Consider the following 25,664-nt stretch of genomic DNA (forward strand, 5'->3'; position numbering starts at 1 on the left):
TTTGGGGTTGTATTCGTGTTTTGAATATCATAAGGTGGTGTTTTAATAAACTAGGAACATTTCGTTTGGGAACTGGTGTTTTGTGTTTTGACATTTAAGTAGTATATTAAGATAAAAATGGATATAAAGAAATCTGTTGGGATAATTAAAAACATTTTCTAAAATGTTCATAAAAAACTAAGATATTTTTCCAAATCAGTTTTTCTTGTCTAAAAAATTATTATAATGTTGCTTGGAATATGAATGCAGTTTTGAAAACATAAAGACCTTCGATGTCTTTGAGAATTTATTAAATGTTTTTTTCGACACATATATAGCTTAATGTTTTGTGCTGTATATTTATATTAATGTCTCCGGCCAAGGTCACTTTGACACCTGTCCCTCAGATAATGGGTCCTATTGTATACCTGGCTGTATCTTGCCTTATACCTATGATCTACCTGACCGACACATCGTTACTCACCTGTCCTGTAACACCTGGCAGGTATCTGTTACTACCCAGCATCCTGTAGGAACTGGAACTCTTGACTAAGTTATCCAAATAACCACATGTCTGAAGTGTGAAGAAGCTGTTTAGGTTTGGAGAGTCTGTGTAAGGCTAGATAATAATAGTTTGACCTCAAAAATGATTCACTAGTTAAATTTGGAGGGTATGTTATATTCAAGATAAAAAGCAATTTGTTTTGACCCCAAAATCTGATTCACCCATCAGTGTCCCGACTTGATCATGTGAAAGAAGGGTGCAAATTTTGTTTTCTGATCTAAAGAAGATTTCAACAACAAATTATTCTTCTAACACAGAATTAAAACATTTTAGGTAAAATCATAGAGCATTGCACAGAAATATTTTATATGACATAAAACTTTTATATCAATTCTCTAACTTCAAAGAAGCTAATATGCTAGACTGAAATGGATACCTGGACGAAAGGTCCTTGCAAGTCCTGATTAAGAAATTATGGGATAAAAACTGTTTTTATATCATGTTGGGAAATGTTTTTCCTGTGAGTAACTACCTAATTGATAAACAAGGTATTTTTCATCTCCTGTACAGATAAAATTTCTTTTGTGTGCATTGACAACCATGGACAGGGCCGGTGATAAATGGCGGGCCCATCATGGCTATATTTGGTTAGATTCATTATCTCGGCAGGGCCATGGTGGACTGTTGTGTATCGTTTGTAGCCACGCTCCGTAAATTGATTACAGACTCACAAAAAGTGACATTAATGCGGAAAAACATATCAATATCAGTCGATTTTTAGATGACAGTTTACGATGTCATGTGGAGTAACACTGAGGTAGCTGGCGTAGACATGTTTAGTCAGCAAAAACCTAAACTAAGAATTCACAAACATTTTCATTGTTGTTTCATCCTAGGACACAAAATTCCAAAGACAAATATTTTCATTGAAACAAAAACAAATTTTCATTATGTTTAAAGTAATTTACCCAGTAATTATACTTTTTTTTGGTTTGGTTTCAGGTTTTTGAATTCCGGATTAAGGTGATATGTACTTTAGCTATAAAGAACTATTGCATTTATACCTTGAATTGTTTCTATGAAAACGTAAATATAAGCAATAATTTGTTCCTTGAAAATTGAGAGATTTTATAGAGATTTTGCTGTATTTTCAGAAGTGACATTTCTGTACTCTTCTTTAAGCATTGAAATGTCTGGAGCATAATTAGATAATTGGTAAATTTACCAGGCAACTGTTTTACACTTCGGAATGTGTAGCAAGGGCATGTTGTATTTTACATTTGGTTGTCATAGTGACATGCAGTGGTGAAATCTGATTGGCTGGTTTATGGAAGTTTTGTGCTCATCTTTTTGTTGAGTTCTAGATCCTGTTACTGGCATTGAAAGATTTACCATTTCAGAGGTCAAAGGGTTTCACCATGGCTTTTGTATGACCTTTGACCTTTATGAAATCTGTGCAGCAGACAAACCATGTCAATCTGACACCTTCAGTCTTAGACCCCTCATGATCAGCCACACAATGGCATATACCATGAAACTCGCATAAATATAATGGAAGAGTCAATTATTGGAAGGTATTGGGGATGGAATGATATATACATGTTTGAGAGTTTAAGCATATTTCTATATGTTTGTAAATATGTGTTTAGAAGGAAGGGATATCTTTGGATAAGAATTGGAGGAGGAGGAGGAGGAGGAGGAGGAGGAAGAAGCAGATGAGTTAAGGATTTAATCTAGGTCAAAATTCTTTATTTATCAATCTGTCATGGCTATTGTATAAAGAGCCATCTGGTGGCCATGTTTACAATGGCAGACATTACTAGTGGAGGCCGTGGATATATTTCAGTCACTGTCTTTATCAGTCACGTTCAGTTTTTATTATTTTAGATATCGGTACAAAAATCGGATATGACAGATTGCAGTCTTAACTGCTGTTACCTACTCTCTATATAACGGGTAAAACCTGTGGCTTTCCTATTAAAAAGGTCAAACTTCAGTTGCATCAGAAACCTGTTCTCATTAATAATTCGGCAAAAATCTATTTGATACTCATCCATATATTTCCTCTGTTGTTATCCCACTGAGCGATTTTGGTGATACCATGAGTAACGAGACTTCTTAGCTGGTTTTCTGTTTTTACCATTGAGCAGTCCTTACTTGATTCGCACCCTAACTACAGCTAATTAACGTTCTCCCATGGTGGGATGATCTGATCTCCTGGCTGGGGCAACTTTTGCTCCCTTGCTCCACCCTATTGGTGTTTGATCTTCTGATGGCTACATGTGGTATTGCCACACCAAAGTCAATACGTTTTCCGTGTTTCTTACGAAATTATCTTCAAATTTATCTTCTTCCTCTGATTCTGGAGCCTTGATTATCATCGACACACCTTTTTACACGATATACACAGTCTGTTAATGCTGGGAATGTGGGTGCGATTCCACACAAGTATATCGTACCTCTGTTTTCATAGATTGAAATCGTACAAAATGGATGTGAGAGACCAGAGCTATATGTATATATTTCTATCCTATGACATGCCAGCTTGCACATCGACAAGATAAGAAAATTTTCTGAGTTGCATAGAAACTTTTTCAAAATGTTTGAAGATCGGGTACTCTAGATCTGGAAATGTTGTGTTTTGGGGTATCACGGGGCAGCGGGTGCTTATATGTCTTAGTGACATTTTCTTGTTAACAATGTGATAATACATACATTTGATGTTTGACTTTAGCAGGGCTTTTTCTCACTGGTTTGGGAAGGGGCCTTTTTGTCTCATTTTGGGAAGAAAATTGGTGAATTGGGAAGGGGGCCCGTTAACGGCCCAAAAAAGCTCTCAGAAAAATCCCTGTTTAGACATAAGATGTTATGGAGAGGAGGGAATTGAGCAGACTTCAAATGTTACATTTTACAGCTTGTGTATATATGTATATATGTAAATGAATATAGAATTTCTTGTCATTGATGGAAGATAAGTATTGATCATGATCAGCATTCAGCATTCCCTGGGGGTACATTTGTAACAATTAATCCAAGGTATTGTTTATATATCATATATGTATATGATATATACGGTACATTGATATGGCTTTTTAACATTAAGCAATGTTTTTTACTCTACTTGTGTCAAACAGATGTAAGATGGATAGATGTGTTCATGACTTTGGATTAGACACCTTATATTTATTAACCTTGTATTCAGACAGTGGGTTATGATAATCTAACGTTGACCTCATAATAAGATAATCTGTGTATATCATTATGAAGGTGTGGTTGAGTCTCCAACATTTCAAATACATCTTCATTATAACGCATTCACAAGATAACGCATTCATTCCATTTGCTGACGTTTGGGTTTTGAGACGGTTGATACCAGTTTAAAGTTGATATCCGGCTTTATACCTTAAGCTTGAGTCAATAAACATTATCCAAGAGGTGGAACTTAAAATAAACACAGACAGTGTGTAAGCCTACCTGACTAAACAACCTTCACCTCAAATACCCTCTGACCCTGGAATTTAGCCAGGATAAATTTGTAAAGGTTTTTTTTTCTCAAATCATCTTAATTTTATGACCAAATGATAACTACTGTGCTATGAGCTGTTCAACAGAAAAGCCTTGCTGGCAATACTGTATGTTTGGTTTTGGGACGGTACATTTTTTTCAAAGACTCTTTGATGTCCTGGACTGTAATTAACTTTATAAAGTTGGAAGGTGTTTCGTAACGCTATCTGCTTGTTAGGTGGTTTTATGCTGAGCTCGAAATCTTGAAGGAGTTCAGCTGGCTGTCCTTGAAAGCATTGGACTTTCATACTACCTGATAATATTTTTCTTATATAGTAACTATATCCTGTTACCAGAAACATTTTTATGGTTTAACTAAAGGATTTACTCAGGTACCTGTGTAATCATAGGAAAAAAAAGTGGAAACGTCACTCTTGCGTTGTTACTTTCGATGTCTGTTTCAGTGAAATATAATCATTGACACTTGATATTAAACATATCTTTTCACATACACAAAGCTTTTGAATTATTTATGAATTTTATTGCTTGAGCTAACAAAGCCAGTATAAGCTATGAATGAAACTGCAAAGCAGCAGTTTTTGGGAAAACATTACGCTGCTGGAATGATGTTCGGCTTCCCGGCATAGGTATACCAATTTACGATTTTATTATGTTTATCAAGTTTTCGGATCAGTGATTAGTGGATGATATCTACATACATGGCTTGAAGGTAATGTCGATAAACCGGTATTTTCGCTCTAGTCAAACTTCAAAAGTGTAACACTGTTTTGATTGGAGACCTCTGCAGGCCGTTTTGTAAATTGTCATATATATCATTGAAAATAGTTAGGAAAAGAATATCGTATAGTATGATAATGATTATCTATCAAAATATTCAATAACAAATTTTTGTCTCTGAGAAATTTTCAGGAGCATTTTTGATGAAAAGTTTCAGTATTGATTCAGGTACATGTATACCTGAAATTTCACAATAATCCTAACATTCAGATTTACTGAAGGTAGAAATTTTAGGTGGCTACTCTTTTAGGATGTTTAGATTTCATGTGGCTTCCAGAGAAAGATTTCAATTTATTTTGGTAGATAGCAGATATCTTGGGCTAGGTCAAGCAAAGAAAGATTTGAAAAGTTTATAGATTTATGATGTTAGGGTGTTCTGACTGTCGGTTGTAATCCTGTACAGGTAAAAATTTCGGCATCAAACACAGATATTTTCATAAGACGGCCACACCCTCGAATTACCATGAATAGGATCACATGATATGACTTGATTTGCTTCTCAGCTAAAAAATGTAAAACAGGCACAAGTGTATGTTCAGTTTGGATACAAATAAACCAATATATCTAAGGAGAAGGAGTCTTCTTAATCCTCCATCCCATCTCAGGTGAAAGACTGGTTGGTTGAATTTGTTAACAGGTTTTTTGGTCGTATATTATATTATCACTGATGTAGGCTGCATGCAGGCGACATTAGGGGCTAGTGGTTGAGTCCTCCTGTGAAACTTGTCCGATCCTTCATCCAAGGATCCGATATGTCCACACGGTCACACAGCTCCCTAAAATAGACATGGGCGTGGCATCTTGGTCGGTCTACAGATAGTTTGCCTTCAGTTGCATATTGAACAACATATGAGGTGGAAGATGTGATGATATTTCAATTTTATCTGTCTAGAAAGTCTAGCAGGTGCTTTATAATGAAATACTGGGAGTAATTCATTCTGACCTGTCCTCTGGGCTAGTTTTGTTATTGGTCACAGTCCATGTTTACTGACCACTGCCAACTGACCAGTGGATGACCATTCATATACTTACAGTCCATTAATTAAATAACCACAAAACATGATAAAAAGATGTTTACCCCGGAGATATATTCTTGTATTTTCAGTGTACATCAATGAGATTTCCTCACACTGGTAACTGTAAACGTCAGTGGTCATTGAAATAAGGTGCCAGGGTCAGTGTGGTGCTTGGCTTGACCTGTCACATCTAAAACAATGGATGTTTACTGGTCAAGGTCATTGTTCTCATCCATCTTTCTTCAAAGTCAGAAAAATCAAAATTTGCCCTGTTTTTAATCTGCATAAAAGATTCATTCCATGAATGTTTATATTATAAGGAAATAATTTTTGAAATCGATGGATGAAATAAAACATTACAGGTTCCCATATGTTCATGATAACCTGGCCAGTTCTATAGATTTCTCCGCTTACTTTAAACAAGAAATGTTTCTTAAAAATCAGGTAAATTACACAATGATTTGATGTAAACAAAAATTAAAATGCACCTCATGAAATCTAGGCTATTTTTTTGATAAACAGAAGCTTTCAGAAAATAGCTGTTTACGATGGTAGGCAGCTTTCCAGCTTGAATGGTTCACTAAATGATCCTTTTTTTATCGGATTTTAATTGAGGACTCACAGTTCAAAAGACATCTTGTTTAACAGACAGGAAACTTTTATTTTGATAAAAAAGGCAATACATCATGTCGAATAAAAGTGTCAATAAAATGGTTTTATTTCAGGTCGAAGGGAAAACAGCATGTTGTCTGAAATTATCATAATTGATTACCCTCGTATAGACAAGTAGATTCAATGTTTTACAAGTGTATATAATCTGTAGCTAACACAGTGTGAAGTTGGTGAAATCGGCTCCCTGTTCGATAAGGTACATGCTGAATAGCTCCATTCAGAATTTCGTGTGGTATAAATATACTGTATGTATGTTTTGAGGTGAGTTAAATAAATTATGAACACACACGCACACATAGATTTAGAGAAATAGGGATGATTCAAATCTAAAAATTTTATTTGAATTCAATATTCCACAAACAACATATTTGAAGTTAAAAGTTTTACAGGACACGTAAGACTGTTGTGAATAATCAAAGCGAATCGTTATGGACCTGGTGATATTTGAATCTGAAGATTTTGACAGGTCACCGATCTCCTGTCGGGTGAAGCTATAGCTGTGGGGGTCTATCTTATGTCAAACTGGTTCTGCTTGAATATCCTGTTTCCTTCATAAAAAATTGTGTACATTGAAGTCAGTTATGTGGAAATTTAGACCTAATTTGACTTGTATCAGAACTCAGTAGTTATATCATAGCAAAAACTTCCACATCACTGGATGAAACACAATTTAAAAATGAGGAAAACTGTCCTCTGCTGTGTCCGTCATGAATTCTGGCAATTGAAAACAAAAAAACAAAAAACTCAGAAAATTGCTGAAGGCGTTATAATTAAAACCTTTTTATTACTTTTTTTATAGACTATCCGATTTTACAACAGTTTTATTTGTGTGAGTGTCCTTGGACGGTAAGTGGAGGGTCAACATACTAGATGTATTAGGCTGTTTCCTGTCATTGAATGTGTGGCTTTATTGACCACTACCATGGCCAGATTAGACTGACCCCCCGGGGCAGTGTCCACTCATCATGGTGAGACCACCAGCAACAACAAAATCGGGGAGCAGTCATTATTTGTAGTTCTTAATACATACTGGGGAGTTATTATTTGTTATGCTCTGTTATGGATTGTGTATTTTCCCCTTTCTCTGACCTGAATGTTCTGGTTGATTTCATTTTCCAAACATAAGGAAAATTCATCTAATCTTCATCAGCATTAGTATACACTTTTTATTGGTTGTTGTTCTAAGATAAGCGAAATGAGTTCCAATTTCTGCACAGAATGAATTTTGATGCACTGACTAAGAAACTGCCAAAAATGGAAATGGTTAGATGACAAGTAAGATATGAAATCAACATTGTAAAGGAATCGTAATTTGGCGGATAGTAGATAAATATTCATGTTTAGCTGTTACAGTGTTCTGATGTGTAACACGAAAGGTTAAAACACACGTTAGATTTATAGATTGGAATCGTTCAAAGTAGAAAATGCGAGAAACCATAGCTATATGTATATTTTTCTATCCTATGACATGCCGGCTTGCACATCGACAAGATAAGCAAGTTTCGAAACTGTCTGAACGTCATGACCCTGAGTTGGGTAGAAATTGGCAATGGCCCTGAAATGTAACTCGAAATAACAACAAAAATCTGCCTGGTCAACTTGAGTATAAATAAACATATCTGTACTTCTTGTTTTGATACTTTAGTCATGATTAGGGAGTCTGAAAGACAGCTGAGATAGGAACATTTTTCACTTTTACTTCTGGGAAATATTACTTGACTGTGTAAATAAATATATTTCTTAGATGAACAAGATAAAAGTGTTTTAAATGTCTGTAAATCCAAGGTTAGAAGGTCATCAATGCAATACTCATATCTACTCTTCCAGAATGGCTGGTACTGTTAAACGTTTCTCATTCGAGATCATGTTGTTCTTCATTTTCTTTCGATGCATCATAGTTTTTTTTAGAGTGGGTAATAGTTAGTTGAAAACATTTTATGCAATTTCTTTTCACATCAGCAACATGTGTTAAGTCCAGCTATTGTGACATTTTAGAGTACAACTGTTGATTTTATATCAGAGTACAGCTGTTTGATTTTATATCAGAGTACAGCTGTTTGAGTTAATTTCAGCATACAACTGTTTACGGCCAATTTCCAACTGTTTGAGTTAATTTCGGAGTACAACTGTTTGTGTTAATTTCAGCATACAACAGTTTGAGTCAATTTTAGAGTACAACTGTTTGAGTTAATTTCGGAGTACAACTGTTTGTTTCAATTTCAGCGTACAACTGTTTGAGTTGATTTTAGAGTACAACTGTTTGAGTTGATTTTGAGAGTACAACTGTTTGAGTTGATTTTAGAGTACAACTGTTTGAGTTAATTTCAAAGTACAACTTTAAGTTAATTTCAGCATACAACTGTTACTCTCATTGGTGTTTTTTTTGTGATTTTTCATGCGCTGTCAAATTTGTCTAGTATGGCTTACAGTATAATTAATTGAGTGTTACAATTGTATCTGTTTAGTTCCATTACATCTGTTCATTATAGAAAAGGCATCAACAGATTTTCAGAGTATTCAGTTTTTTCCGCCCATTAATCATACAAGTAGATATAACATGTGTCAGTATTTACTAGAATGTGTTCAGGAAATCAGTTTTGTAATTTATTGTAACAGTCAATTTTTCAGTCATATGGATTTCATTTGCAACTTTTTTGTATCCATCAACAGTTATCTACCCTTGTAAAAAGTAATGGAATCAACTCTGAGGGTAACTTTGTGGAAATGGAAGAATCCATGTATGGTTATAGGTAGAAAGCAGCAGATTTTGTAATATTCTGCTTAATGAATGAAACATCTTCAAATTTATCATCATTATTTCCATTAGGAATGTTGGTAACTGAAATACAGCAGGTTTTCATGACGAGAATATATGATACATTTAAAAAAAAAATCAGAACCTCACTTCATGTAAATTGACATAAAATTAATTGTTTCTTCATTTGAAATACTTTCTCGATTAATAACATCCAAATTTGAAGATATTTACAACTATTTTCCAATGATGTATCAAAATTTAAAGTATTTTACTACACTTCTGTTAGGTGACAGTGTGTTGATGGCTGTCAGTCGTCCAGGTATCAAGCGTATCTGTATTTATAAGGTATTTCCCTGAGGGACCTTATATGGACTCGTATATAATCTCTGTGTTATTCAAGGTCCCCGGGATGTTTTGAATAGATAGATAATAGAACAGTTTAACAATATTTGAGAAGAAAATGATCAGATTCTTGGTATGTTAGCAATATTGTATGAATTGCTCCGGGTCTAAATTTCTGTGGTTATGAACTTACGAAATGTAATGTTCTTCATACACATTGTCTATGTTGATATTTCAGCTGGCCTATTTAAATCTTTACAATGGCTGTGGTAGTAAAAAAATCTACAAAACAAATGTAAATTTTATATCCACTGTTAATGAACTTTAATTTGAACAACTAAGTATTTTCAATGAAAGTTGAATTAGAAAGTAAATATTTTATTTCAATATTTCAATTTGGTATTTCTGACTTCGACTTCAATGACTTTTGAAATATTGGAACCACCTGACCTTTTCTGTGGTAAATCAACATGGAATCACAATTGCAAACAGCATTAACAATTGCATTGTAAACAGAAAAAGTGCAGACAACACCTGTGTTTTAAATTTGTATGATTCATGGTTAATGCCACAATATGCAGAGGATCGTTTTTTGCCACCCACCTGAGCGATTCCTTTAGGATCTGCGGGGGCGTTGTTTGTATGGGGAGGACATTTCCAGTGGGAGGAGGGGGTTCCAGGATGCATTCTTGCATGTATGTGCAACCGTATATATATATAGGATACCGATATACAGGTGTACATAAAATCTGCTTTTAACAGATCGTTTGTGGGCTGTTTTACATGTATATACCTCCCACTAAGAGGAGTGGAATCTGGTATCCTCAAGTGTATATGGTTCTGGAGTGGGGAGGGACCAAGGAACTCAAGTGGCTGCTATTTATTAGACAACATCAACTGCAGATTCTCAAAGTCCCACTCCTCCCCCCCAAAATGTTGGCTTTAAATCTCATTTTAAAGAAAACAGCATGTTTTCTTTGAAATTAATTTTTTCAAGATAAAATATTTTTACTGCTTTAAATAAATGTTTTAACTCATTTATAATGTTTCACATTTATCACGTTCAGATTTTTGTAAGAATTTGGGATATATACATACTTTTTTTGTTACAACTTGGTTGTCAAAATTCCTTTTCTTTTTATGAAGGTTTTGTGCAGGACAAAGATTGTGCCAAAAGTAAGAAAATGCAAATGAAGATTTCAGGTGTTTGATAACATAATCTGATAGTTACTCTTCTATATTGAATTAATCATCCGAGTTTTATCTTTGATAGATATATCAAGTTCAACTTTAAGTATGATTTAGTTTAAATTGTGCATGAGTGTCTGTTTCTGACAACATATTGTAGATAGGATTAAATTTGTGAAGCAGGAGGGCCGTATCAGTGACAAATATACACACGGTTATGCAACCAGAATTTATATTCATTGCAAGCGAACCGTTCAGGGAGTCATTCATATCTCTTATCGTTTGGTGTTAGGTGCTGCATATACGATGCATCCAGTATGCACGATTTGATGTCGGGTTATATGCAGATGTGGTATGTACAAACGCATCATTTGTCGTGTTTGGCAACGTCAGTGTGTGGTCTGCAGGGTCAATTCAAAGTTAAATCTTCATCTGATGCACAAAACTTTACGCACCCATGAAAAGTCGGAACGGTTCGTGTGGGACGCCTATCTTGAGAAGGTCTTTAAGTCTAATTTTGATGTAACTTGTAAAGATAGACTTGTTGAAAGGTCTTTTTGTGTTAGACAGACCATGTTTTGCTTAAGTACGCCTTGAACTTGGGCTTTTTCTCCAGGTGGTGATCTCGTAAGAGATAACTGCATTTTAAACCACAGTTTAAATCTGGAGGATTGTAGATATAGAGTTTCCAGTGAGAAGCCATGACATATTAAAGAAAAACAAATGACCGACATGTCTGGTAGCATCGATATAAAATAAAAATTGACATTCTGATAATTTTGTTACGTAATTTTGATGAAATTCAGATAAAATATAAAATATTAAGTATTTAGAAAAAGCAGTTGAGACAAAAATTCAAAGAAGTTTTATCCTTGGTACAAAGTTATGATGTCATTTTGTTCACTGTGACATCACCTGAGGGATACTGAGGTTCACTGTGACATCACCAGGGTTACTATGGAAACATTTACAAGATGGATGTTTTTTTTTCTCTATATAGACTAGGTAGCAGCAGTGTGTATAATAAATCTCTCTACTATATATACTATATATACATAAAAGGATTTTATCATTAGAATTTCCCTGCACATCATATCTCGGATATTTTTAGTTCAGTATTCGTATAAAAGGCTGTATATTTAGCCCACACAACTGATTGGTAACCTGTTATTGAAGATGATGAGATGGCATATGTACAGAAACATCAGTATATATCTACGGTAAACCTCCGGTTAGTTTGAACAAAATTAAATAAATATTGACTAACCTGTTCGAATTATTCGAAATTATGCTTCAGAAAATAAGCGTGAGTTCGAACTATTCGAGTCAATATCGGCGAAAATCTCGGCAGAGTAAAATCATTAGACACAAACACATCCATCGTAAATCTGATACGTAATAACGGCGGCCTGAACAATGGCACATTTACAAGTAAGTAAAATGATAGTATTTCATTTAATTCAATATTAATTGATCGTTAACGTTCTTCGTTTCGCGATAACTGATGATGGTTATTGCGCGAAGCCGCTCGGGCAATGCGTAGCTACAGTACTGTCAGTAGGCCCCAAAACATTACAGTACACGTTTCATTTGTGACACAAAAGTTAAACATTTGTACAGTATAATCTTTGCATGGTTATATTTTTTTATCTGAATTAGAAACTATCGCTATATTATTGTAATAAATGGTCTCTTAAATACGTCAAAAGCAGTCTACATAACCTGTTGCGTTTACGAAAGCACTACTGTAAAAATAGGCGATAGATTCTATATGTTGGTAAAATTAGGCCAGAACATCAACATGCCTGCTTTTAAATATGCCCAGTCGTATTATCTACCAAACGTAGTTGATACCTGCATAATTATCCATCACTAATTGGGACACCTGTGGATTGTTTTGACTAGATATGAATGCTTTTCACGTCACTCAGCACGATCGGGCAGCCGATCCTTTCAACTTTGCCGCAAGCGACACCTCAAGAGATGTCCAGTCACAATTAAATAATCATAATGCTAAGTTAACACTAGTTATATGTGAAAATACACGGACGATTTCTTAGTTTGCCATACACAGCGCGAATACAAATATCGCATGTTACTTATACATTGTCGGGGCCTAAATTTGCAATCAGCTGTCTCGTGCGTGGTGTGTTTTGCAATGTAACAAAAACTGAATTAACGCTAAAATATGTGGCATATATTAAATTACAGACGCATTCTAATGATCACGCATACAATCTAATAAACTAAATGTGCTTGTTGATCAAATTTAAATCTTGGCAATTTTTTTCGCCTGGTCATCGGGGCCGGGTCGTCGCGAGCTTCTTACTTTACGTTCTTCATTTGACAAGTTCGAACTATCCGAAATGGTATCTGATATAAACAGCCAGAGTTCGAACTATTACTAGCTAAAAAATTACCGTTTTTCTAGAAAAAAATGTGTGTTCGAACTATCCGCGTGTTCGAATTAATCGGAGGTTTACCGTATCTTCCATGACATCACCTGAGGGATACTGAGGTTCACTGTGACATCACCAGGGTTACTATGGAAACATTTACGAGATGGATGTTTTTTTTTTCTCTATATAGACTAGGTAGCAGCAGTGTGTGTAATAAATCTCTCTACTATATATACTTTATATACATAAAAGGATTTTATCATTAGAATTTCCCTGCACATCATATCTGGGATATTTTTAGTTCAGTATTGGTATAAAAGGCTGTATATTTAGCCCACACAACTGATTGGTAACCTGTTATTGAAGATGATGAGATGGCGTAAGTACAGAAACATCAGTATATATCTATTTACCAGTAAACTCTATTGGCTCATCAAACATTCCTCGAATTCTTTGCCAGATTCTTGCCCTCAATCTCTCAAAAACTAGGAAATTGTTCTGGAACTGGTCATATCCTGTGTAACGCCTTATGGAAGCTGGAGAAATAGGTTTATAAGTTTTTAAATGGCCTTGATTTATGTTTTCATTTTCCTGAATTTTGCAGCAGTTTTATTAGTTGTTTTTCTGAATTAAGATTCGAAATTACATTATAACAACATGCAGAGACTGGAAAGATAATCATAATGAACATGGGACCTCTATTTGTACTCGTCATCCCACTGAATTGTGTAAATTATAGTTGATCAGAGATTATAGCAGTCAAGGAACTTGTATAAATGGCTATAGTCCTTTATTGAAACCCAATGCGGGTTCAGTATTTCGTTTAAATTCTGAATGTTGAGAGTTTCCATCTTTACTGTGAATCCCAGATTACGAATTTAAATTTCATCCTTTTGCTATTAGATGGTATCATGCCATAGTCGGTGCATTTGACATTCAGAGAGATTTTGATGATAAATTTTCACACATAACTGCATTATATATATGTTGCTCATTGCCGGATGCTGTCCCTGTTTACATCCATAAAGGTATATAGGAAGTTGTAAACACAAATTATTGTCTTTTTGTTTGGTTTAAATTTGTGTGTACTGCCTGAACTCGGTTGAACATTTAAAAAGCTTTCTTTGAAATCAGTGAAATGTATCATGTTGATGGCAATAACTAATTGACAAATTTTCCAAAGACATGAACAAAATAGTCCACTTCAGAAAATAAATAATTGATAGCTCGTCATCGGAAATTTTATTTTTGTTTTCTGTCAGGATAATACTAATTTTATATTTACAAATTTTCGTCAGATTTTTATTTTGACGGCCAATGTTTAATGTCCGAAACAAAAGTTTTTCCATTGACCCACACTCTCTTGAGGATTGGAGTAGCTTCCTGTGAAACTGTTGTCGTCTACAGCTAACCAGTGACCACTCAGTGTTTGTGGATAAACTTCCGACCACTCGGCTAAGTAGTAAGGGTTAGTGGTCGTTCCGACATGCATAACCACACTCCTTACAAGTGCGGAATGAAAACTTGACGACCTTTTGACCCAGACTACTGTAACTTGTCGATAGACGTAAAATGGCGTAGACAAACATTTCCTTGGCTATACTATGACAATGCATGGTCTTGTTTGCGTTCGACCTTGTGAAGTGTATATTACACATTTGTTTTCAGATATAACGTAAAAACGTATCTTTATGAAAATTGCTGAATTGACAAAAATGTGTAGAATTTTAATATGAATGGTATGTAATTGTGCTTTATGATATAGGTGACATATGTGACCTGTGCTTTAGTGTCTTTGCTGAAGGTCTCATGTATATCTAGTTTTGTTGTTAACACAATATTTTGTTCAAATTTTTGCATGTTGCAGTGATAGAATAGTTAGGTTAGTAGGAGGAGCACCACTTTTCCATTTGCTCGATAATTTCTATGAGATATATTTCACACACTCATTTTGTGTATCAACTAATAACCAGATAAAGATGATAGATTCTTTACTTGATTAATATTACTCATACGCTAGATCTTACGTCAGTGTGTATCAGCATTCATTACATACCAAGCGTTCATTTCCTAGACTGTAGGCCTGAATCAGAAATTCATAAATTCATTAATTTGCATTTTATTTTAGGTGACCTATTTACAGTACACACAAATATACAATCGCTCTTTTAAATTTAGCCATCCTTGTAAATTTTTGATCAAGACTGTTTGAAGAAAAAAATACAAGATCAAAGCATGTCTGTGACCTTACTTTAAAAATCAAACATAATTGTGACTCTGATTTTGAAAAAGCATTCTTCTGACCTTGACATTTTAATTTTTACCTGAGAATGTTTCCACTGCTCTATAGCTAAATGGTGGAAATCCCCACCTGTTTATGATTTGTGTTTACTGCGAGATGAAATGTTGGAATACCTAAGAGATTATACAGTACGCATTCTTGTCTAATATGAAATATTATGAGGAATGCCTGAGGTTTTTGTAGATACAAGCTGTAGAGTGTTAGCTGGTAGTTATACATTGCAACATGGAGTAAAATATTGGAATGAGATGCCTCGCACAACTTTCTTATTACTTTATTTGTTGTGTATCATATAACAGTTGGGATTTCCTTCTAGATTGCTATATGTGATGAAATAGAGATTTTTTTTCGCCATAGCATGTGTCTAGTTTTGATGTAAAAGCTAAAAGTGGTATCCGAAGCATGTTCCGCAAAACAATGCCGAATGTTTGTCAGTTATTGCATATTGATGAGCTAAGCATGTATGGCACACACAGTGGGCAGGGCGTATCGGGCATTATATTGGTAGCTCTAGTACCTCAAACGGTGTAAGATTGGAACCACATGCGGAGGTCGTTAGTGGTTCCTGGTGATGTACTGTGTAAATATTTAACATGGATATAACATGTCTCGACTTTTATGTTGCCCTTGACACGTGCGATGAAGCTAGGGAGGGGATGTTGAGAGATGTCAGGGTCATAGAAAACGCACTCAAAAGGATGGATGTGTTGTCAGGTTGTTCCGAATGTCTCCTTGTTAAGAGCAATGACCAGAAAGAAACTCCAAATTCGACTTTGAGTTCAAGATTAAATTTAGTTTCTCTCAAATGTCTGCTTATCATGAGAAGGTGACGTGAAAAAACCTCCCAATTCGGCAAGGGTTTTATTAGCCTTGTAATGGCAATTTAGCGGTTGAGTTAGTGGGAAGGATTGGAGGCAAGATGATATTGGGGATTTTAGAGGATGGTGCTCAAAGATAATGAGAAAATTGCTGCAGATGTGCAAGTATGTTGTTATAGGCAAATAGCAATAGCTAATGTCGTTTTTTTTGTATGGTACATGTCCATATCGTATGGTAGGGGTAATTATATACCAGAATTGTCTGTGATACCATTTGTCTATGATGGGGGTATGGCTACCCAAAACAATGTCTGCATTTAATCTGGGTCTTATTTACTTATTGCCTGTCTGATATGATATTTATCCTGCCCGTCTGCTCACCAAAACAACAATTGTATGGCGGGAAAGGGTGATGAAGGATTCTTGGGCCTTCTCTTGATAGAAGACAGGTGTGAAACAGTACCAGTTGGAATCCGAGGAAGCCATTTTGTTCCTACACAAACAGACAATTTCACATTTGTTTCTGTCTAGTTGGATTTGCATGGGAACCACATGTACAATAACCAACTTGTAGTTACAGTGACAGGCTTTCTTTATCATTTCCACAACTTGTTTTATTTCATGTTCAAGTGGCTATTAAAACAAATGGGAGACTGCAATCGAGAAATAGACACACCCAAACACCAAAATACACTGAAGTTATAAAGAACTTTCAGCAGAAACATAAAAAAAAAAAATTGTAACCGTTCAGTTCAAAGGTCAAAGAAGTTTTTAATGTCAAGGTTATTAAAATCAATGACAAATGTTCAGGTCTGTATTGTAATCCAATAATTTTCATGTTATTTACAAATGTATTGGTCCTATGGAAGACCAGTTTGTCAGAGGTTAAGGCAAGAGTCAAATTCAAACCAAAATAGCAACATTTCAATTAATGCAGCTGATTTTATCCGAAATCTTTGACCTATGAAGTGAAATTGACTAGATTTTAGCTTCAGACTTAATCAAGCACATATCTGTGTTTCTATGAAAGGTATTCGTATGTCTGCCAGAAGATAGCTGATTTCACAATTCTGAAGTATTGCTTTAACGGATTAGAAATGCGGTGGTTCTTTTATCAAAATTTTGTACCTGATTCCCTGGCATTGATCCATCATTCAGTCAATGTCGGTCTACGGTAAACTGTCAGACCTCGTCGATGGTAAACTTGAAAAATATCGTCATGCCAATATGGATCATTTGAAGAGTAGACGATAAAAAATTCAGAATCTATTTTCGCCATATTCACATCTAAAATAAGAAAAGTGATTAGGCTTAATGTATTAATGATTAGTCCATTTGAGAACACTGAACTTTTATAATCCTACATTTCAAATAACAAATGAGATTTCAGGTTTTGAATTGGAACTAGTTCAAAACTATGTGTGTTCAAGTCAATTGAATTGCAAAACTTTTGTTATAAACGTACACATTAACTTCTTTCTCCATTTGAATTAGTGCTTATTAAAATCTTTTTCTGTTCATTTCTCTGTAGCTGGAGTCAACCTCCAATAAATGTAATTCTAAATCTCAGATTTGTGTGAAAGATAATTCAATCTTTTCCTTACGTCACCTCACCCTATTGAGTACATTTCATCCATACTTCCTTCTACGGATATCGCCTAGCATACACCTGTAAATCAATTTTCAAGTTTGTTTTTCCCATATTTTCCATCTAGCCATACAGAGCATTATCTGTTTACATATTAAGCAGAAAAGGAAAATCCTGTTTCTTTTTAAACTTTTTTAAACAAAAAACTGTTAATCTTCATTGAAAGGGGCCGCAGTGGCCGAGTTGTTAAGGTGTCCCGACACTTTATCACTAGCCCTCCACCTCTGGGTTGCAAGATCAAAACCTATAGTGGGGCAGTTGCCAGGTACTGACCGTAGGCCGGTAGTTTTCCCCCCGGGTACTCCAGCTTTCCTCCACCTCCAAAACCTGGCACATCCTTAAATGACCATGACTTGTTAATAAGATGTTAAACAAACCAAACCAAACCAAATCTTCATTGATTTGGTTAAATATTTCTGTCCACAGATATTAAACATTCATGAAAATTTGCTTGGCCTTACCTTACGAAGTATTCTAGACCTGTACGTAAACAAATAGGAAAGTGTGCATATGTTTGTTTATTAGAAAATAAAACAATTTTTCATGAAATAATGTAGAAAATATCTGTGAAAGGTTTAGAATTGGTGTGTATGAGGTAGAATTAGGTATACTTTGTGGTAATAAAAATTGACATTTTAAGATAAAGTTGCTGATAATTTTCTGTGGCTAACTGGAGTATGGTTATCTATGATGAATAATGATCCAGACAGACGCAAGGGAATCGGCTTACTTATGATCCTAACAGCGAAATGTAAACAACAGAAGAATTCACAATTGGTAGTAATCTTGACTCATGTTTTCTGGGTTGTGTATACATCAGAATAGAAGCTAATCATGAAATTGCTGTAAAAATTTAGTAGTTCGTGCCAAACTTCTGACGATTGGAGCAGACAATATGCTTGTTCCTAATGGGAAGAAAAAAGTGAGATATATATTTTTAGCATCATGTAAAAGTCATCAAAATGAAGAAATCATTATGGTATGCACATTTCTGTTGGATGATATCGGAATGGAATTAACCGTCCAATATATTTTCACATACTAGTAAATTGTTATCGTTTCAACACTGGAATTTTTTAAGGATTTGAATGCCCTCTACCTAACGTGGGTCATAATTTAGGTCTAGTTTTTTCATTGGCTTGAAGTGTTGAGAACATTCCCATATTTGTCTCAGTAGCCCAGCGGGTCAATATGTGCTTTCATCTCACAGTTAAGAATGGATTTTCACAGGACAATGAAAATGCATTTATTGTCATTTCTGTTGAACTGCATCAGTATAAGTATTATTACTACTAGTCATGGGCTTATATTGTAGGATAAAATAACTTATGAGAAAATTACCGAATTTGGTCACATTGTATCACATGACTACACAACAATATACAGGTATACATCAGTTATGTAGATATTCGGTGATGACATCATAAGAAAATTCAGGAATGTAATAGATTTTTTTCTTGACTCAATCCCTAAGATCTATTCCACCCCCTCAATTTAATCTCAGAACTCTTTAATACCTGTTTGTTCAAACTGATGTTTTCATAGTCGGAGTGGGCGGTGCATTACCACTATTGTATAGTGATAGTAATACCACCTTAATGGTGATTCATACAAAGATTGAGTTTAATAACATTATACTGTTTATGTATAAATATTTTTATAAGAATTTAGATATGACTTCGACAACAAAAAACAGGTCAAAGGTGACGGATAGGACATTCAGTTTCCTTAACTTGGGTTATGGGATTAGTCCTTATGGCTGGTAAATTTCTTCACTTTCTTTTTTCATTTATCTATATGGTATTGGGAAACAGGACTGATACCAATCTAAATACTTTCATCATATTGGAGAATGTTGTCTGGCTCTAAAACAGCAATGAATGTATTTTATTCCTGAGGTGTAGAAATTTTTATGTTTGTAAGGAGTGGCTTATTTGTAATTATTCAAGCATAACAACGACAAAAAATACCACCATGTATCATATATGGCAGTAATACGAGTGTAGTTTTAGTTTTAAAAGTACGTTAAATAAAACAACCTTCTGTTGTCTCGGATGAATCACCACCGGTAGGAGTGTATAAAAACTTGTCTACCTACCAGACGATCGTCATGTAATTTTTACCTGGCTATTAATCTACCTGTGTATTGATAAGGTACATAAAAGTGAATGACTGAGGGTTGTTAATTATATAATGAACGCAACAGGTGGAAGTGATAATGACCTTGAGAGTACAGCAGAGGAAGGTCACGGTGTTGTCTGCTAGGTCTGTAGTATGGAAATATCTGATGCAGTTTGGACTGAATTTCCAACATTCCATGTGAAATCTGACACATTATGATACTTGATATTGGACAGCTTCAGACAGACCCGATTGGATTTCAGCCATGATATACCTAGCATTGTGTCTGGTCCATGTAATGTACATTACTATATACTGTATGTCCAGCTTGACCCCAATGTCCAGTCCACAGGTGTTCACATTGACCTCTTTGGTGGAGGCATAGTGACACAAAAGGAATATACCTGTTTATGGTATGTGATCGACCAGTTGTCTGTCAATACAGCAATTAATCACAACACCATAAATTAAGTAGATCTTGTCAAGAGTAACCTCCCCTTTTACTACAGTAGGACCTGTTTTGTGATAATACTGTATTGGAACCTGTCTAGAATGCCCCTTCTTTTAGTAGGACAAACTTGTCTGGAGAGATCACCTCTTTTGACAGTACAGATCATGACCTGTCTAAATGAGACCAACCTTATATACTACAGTGAAACCTGTCTAGAAAGATCTCTGTTGTCAACCCATTAGAACCTGTCTAGAGAGACCAACCTTCTACCACAATAGTGAAACCTGTCTGATAGATCTCTGTTGTCTGCTCAATTAGAACCTGTCTAGAGAGACCACCCTTATGATACTACAGTAAAACCTGTCTAGATAGATCTCTGTTGTATACTCATAAGGACCGGTCTAGAGAGACCACCCTTCTAATACTACAGTAAAACCTGTCTAGATAGATCTCTCTTGTATACTCAATTAGAACCTGTCTAGAGAGACCAACCTTCTACCACAATAGTGAAACCTGTCTAGATAGATCTCTGTTGTATACTCATAAGAACCTGTCTAGAGAGACCACCCTTCTGATACTACAGTAAAACCTGTCTAGATTGATCTCTGTCAACCCATTAGAACCTGTCTAGAGAGACCACCCTTCAGTTGCTACTATAAACGGAATAACCCTTTCTCACATTATGTATATGCTTTCCTTAATGTGTCATATATATTAAGGTTCACGCTGACTTCAATCATCAGTATATATAAATGTATATAGAGGCATCAAATCATCACTTTAAGTAGATGTGTTTACGCCGACACAAATTTAGCTGATTTGCCTGTGTACAGATATTACCATACACTAACTGACTAACGTGTGTATGTCTGGATATCAACTCCAAGTAGCAGTACACACCTATACAACACACACTGAGCTACACACCTGGGCAGGTCCTTATTTTCTCGTTATGAAACTATGCACCTATCAGTCCTTCCTTACCTGCCTGTACCTTTCTGTTCTGACGTTACGTCATAAGCTACAAGTTAAATATTCGTCAGAGGAAGGCTGAATTCTTATTTACTTTGATAAAATATTTACCACTTGTAAGGTATTAGGAACCATTTGAATCATAGCTCTGGTATGTTGGGGAATCTACATGCACTCTCTATAAGTTGAAACAGTCATTTTATTGATAATGAATGAGGGGGCTTCACAATTTTACATGTCCATATATGGGAATATTTTTCTGGTAAAGAGTGTTGGGTAGATTTGTCGCATCAAATTTATGCATGATTTTTTATTTTGATCATTTAGAATATTTCCCCAATTTTTATAATATTTTCCTCAATTCAACATTCAAATCCTATTTCAAAGTAAATACTGTAGATAATTTTTGTCATATCACCTGTCCTGTTCACTGGTCCCTGAGATTTATATTAACAAAGTTCATTCTCAGCTGAATAATACCATTCAGACCTTTTTTTGAACACCATCCAGGAAATATTGATTGAAACTGGAAAAATTATAATAATATTATATAATTTACATCATACATAAATATTTGTAAGCTAAACTTTATCAAACAATGAAATCAAGTGATACTTTACTCATCAAAGATCAAAAGTTATGAATGAATATCCTGGTCGTCATCATCTATTATGAAGGAAGGGAAAATTTTCATTCAAATAAACTTACGTGACTTACCATTGTTATCAAAATGATAGATTATAATGTTCAATTTTCTTTGTTTGTTACAGACAGTACAGATATCGTGGATAGCAAGCTGAAGCTGATCCTGGGTTTAATATGGACCCTCATTCTCCATTACTCCATCTCCATGCCCATGTGGGAAGGCGAGGAGCCAGGACCATCGGAGGGCGGACCCACACCCAAACAGAGGCTCCTCAACTGGGTACAGGGCAAAGTACCCTGATCTACCAATTCGGAACTTCACCACCGACTGGAATGATGGAAAGGCCATCGGAGCTTTGGTTGATGCTGTTGGACCCGGTAAGTCATATTAGAAATTCTGGCTCTAATCTACCTAGTTGTAAAAACAGGTAGCAATGTTAAATTCAAGGGTGTGATCTTGAAATCCTTTACTCTAATCTGAATTTTGTTTCTGGATCTTTGATAAAATGAAGGCACAATACACTATAGGTAATCAGGTTAACAGAGTGTCTAGTAGACCCTTAGCAATATCAGAAGAAAATCCCTATTTCTCAGAAATCTGAAGGGTCAAAACATATGTCAAATAGACATGCTCCTTCAATTTCAAGAGTCAAATCTGATTTTGCAGAGTCGAAAACATACTCTTGAGGGTTTACTGGATGCCCCGCATTATCATACAAGTATGTACAGGAAATAACTGAAAATAGCATATTAAGACTGCAAATTTGGATAAGAATGTCCTGTTTGAGATATCTTGCAATTAAAAAAATTTCCCATCCTGCTACTTTGATGATTAGGGCGCCGGTACAGGTAGATATATACAGGGAAAGAACGATGTACAGCAAATGTTACATCTATTACTGGCTGGGTATCTTCCTGATCTTTTGGCGTGAACGTTAATTTTCTTCCCTACCAGCAGGACCTACCTATTACTTGAGCAGTCACATATAGCAGAGAAGCTTTTAACATGCAACAAATCTTGTGTGAATCAATCAATTTGACTTGGGACCACTTTGGTTATTTTTTTGTATGTTTTTTTTTGCTTTTTTTTGTTTGTACATGATATATTAAGTTCTAATTTGTGTGCTATTTACAATGAGTTAGTAGCTCCGATGAGATGGATGAATACATAACAGCAGTGCTTAAAAACAGTGGATAGGAATGTTGTAAAATAAAGTTGTTAACAAAATATTTTGTAATGGAAACTGTTCAAGCAGCTAAAGGTAAGATAAACCAGACAGAGTTATCTCCCTTCTATCATTACAGCTACAGTTACTTCCCTTAGGCCAGGATTTGCTTCATTAGAAAAGTGTTCCTCTCGGGCAGATAAAACTACCTTTAAAAAAAAAAAAAAAGCTAAACCTATAATAAAAAAAAAAACAACAAAAAACAAAAAATAAAAAAAAAAATAAAAAAAAATAAAAAAATACCAACATAAAAAAAAGAGGAATTTGTTTTAAATTAATTGAGAAAGGAACCTTCATGACAAATTTGTGTTGCTAGGTCTCTGCCCTGACTGGGGAGACTGGGATCCCAAGAAGAAGAAGGACAATGCTAAAGAAGCTATGGATGCTGCTGATAAATGGTTGGGTGTCCCTCAGGTGAGTAATACTGAAAAATGGTTTAGAATGAGGTAAAATTTACAATCACCCAAGAAATGGTTGGGTGTCCCTCAGGTGGGTAATACTGAAGACTGATTTTGAATGAGGTAAAATTTACAATCACCCAAGAAATGGTTGGGTGTCTCTCAGGTGAGTAATACTGAAAACTGGTTTAGAATGAGGTAAAATTTACAATCACCCAAGAAATGGTTGGGTGTCCCTCAGGTGAGTAATACTGAAGACCGGTTTAGAATAATAATAATGGTGTATCCAATTCAGAAAAACATCTACTGTCAGCCAAGGTTGGACCCACAACAGCAAGTTTAAGAATTCCTCAAACAGGGGTCTTGTGAAAAACTTTGACATTAAAAAAATATTTCTATTTAAAGCACAATTTTATGCAAGGTTCTGATAAAAAAAACTTGAAAAGATGAACAATTGTCTGTGGTTTTCTTCTTTGAAAACTGTGTTTTGACAATTTAAAGTTATGATGGACTCAATTCATACAGCTATGGATAAAGTCGTCACTTAGAGAAGAAGTCACATGAAGGTGAGAGTCAGACTCTCGAAGTCATCATAAGGAACGGGTGTCTGACAGTTGAGTGACCACCATCAATGATATATTACCCCTAATGTCTATTGTTAGTGAAACGATTATGTCCCTATCTCTGAGGATCACCTTTCCTGTATTTAGGTGTGATCACAGGTCCTGTATGGGAAAGTAGTTTATGCTAATTATGACTTAGAATACTAATAATGATAAGACGTTTTATCCTGAAAGTGTTTGCTACTAAATTAGGACCTTTACTCTGAGGATATCATTTTATTTATATCTTATAAGTATTTTAATTTTCGAATTTAGATATTTCTTGTGTTCAATATCATTTCATTATCCAAAAAGAATTAAAAAAAAAAAATCCCCAATAATTTTAAAAACATATTTCATGCTACTGATTTAGTTAATGCCATTCTTTTTGAATGTATCATTAACCAAATGCCTTTTATTTTACTAAGGTAAGTCAATGGGACTATATTTAACAACCTCTATGCATCAAGTATACATGTAAATGTTTTTCTTCTGAGAAAGGAAAGTCAGAATTGTCATTTTAAAACAAGTTTATAATGAAGAGTACTGATCAGATCGGGTAGAATATACCTGTACTTTATCCAAAGTGTTGATTTCACTTAATTCCTTAGTGCAATGTTTTTCTTACTGATTACCCCTAGATAAGAAGTTTTTGTGTTGTTCACTAACTTACAGAAAAAGAAAGGATGGCAACTATAGTTAATATAGTGTGCCGAACATGATCTCTATTCAAATAAACTACTAGTTGTCTATTGAATGGGTCCTGAACTGGATTTAAACCTGTATTGTTAGCTTAGAAATGGATAATACTTCATCTATTTCCATGTAAATCAAATTAAAATACTTACACTTTATGATATCTGGTATATATTTAGCATTGTATGGATATGGACTGTTTTCATGGTCAGATTTTGCACCTTGAGAGAAAAAAACCAAAATTGGACAAATTTGTGTGATAAGAACACCAGGCTTTCTTTAAAATGGTTTGGGCCAATTAAGCAGCCACAATACAAATATATTTGTACAGATTTTCGTTTTGTCGGTGTAAAGATTGGCCGACCCAAGTAGTGTTGGTCACTTGTAAGACTTTTCTGTATCTGTGTCAAAGGTTTTCCACAGCTGTCAATAACTTTCATTTTTTCACTGTTTGTTGTGGACATTTTATGCATCAGATATACTGTATATAGGAATCTATGCTGGTTGGAATTATATATCTCTTTGACAAAATTGATGAGCTTTTGAAATGGCAGGTGTTGAGGATGGCAAAGATAGTGTAAGTATTAGTTAAACTGTGTTTTTCATTTTTAGAGAATGTCATAT

At 34.9% G+C, this 25,664-nt stretch overlaps 1 protein-coding gene across 1 annotated transcript in view; it reads left to right on the forward strand.

The window, feature by feature from the left end:
* Positions 1 to 25,664, forward strand: part of LOC117330910 (filamin-A-like) — a 134,307-nt gene that overhangs the window by 28,530 nt on the left and 80,113 nt on the right. The window contains 3 exon segments of the mRNA XM_033889466.1: positions 22,244 to 22,413; positions 22,415 to 22,496; positions 23,661 to 23,758. Coding sequence (XP_033745357.1) covers positions 22,244 to 22,413; positions 22,415 to 22,496; positions 23,661 to 23,758 — 350 coding nt within the window.

The sequence above is a fragment of the Pecten maximus genome, chromosome 7, assembly GCF_902652985.1.
Source record: "Pecten maximus chromosome 7, xPecMax1.1, whole genome shotgun sequence".
NCBI lineage: Eukaryota > Metazoa > Mollusca > Bivalvia > Pectinida > Pectinidae > Pecten > Pecten maximus.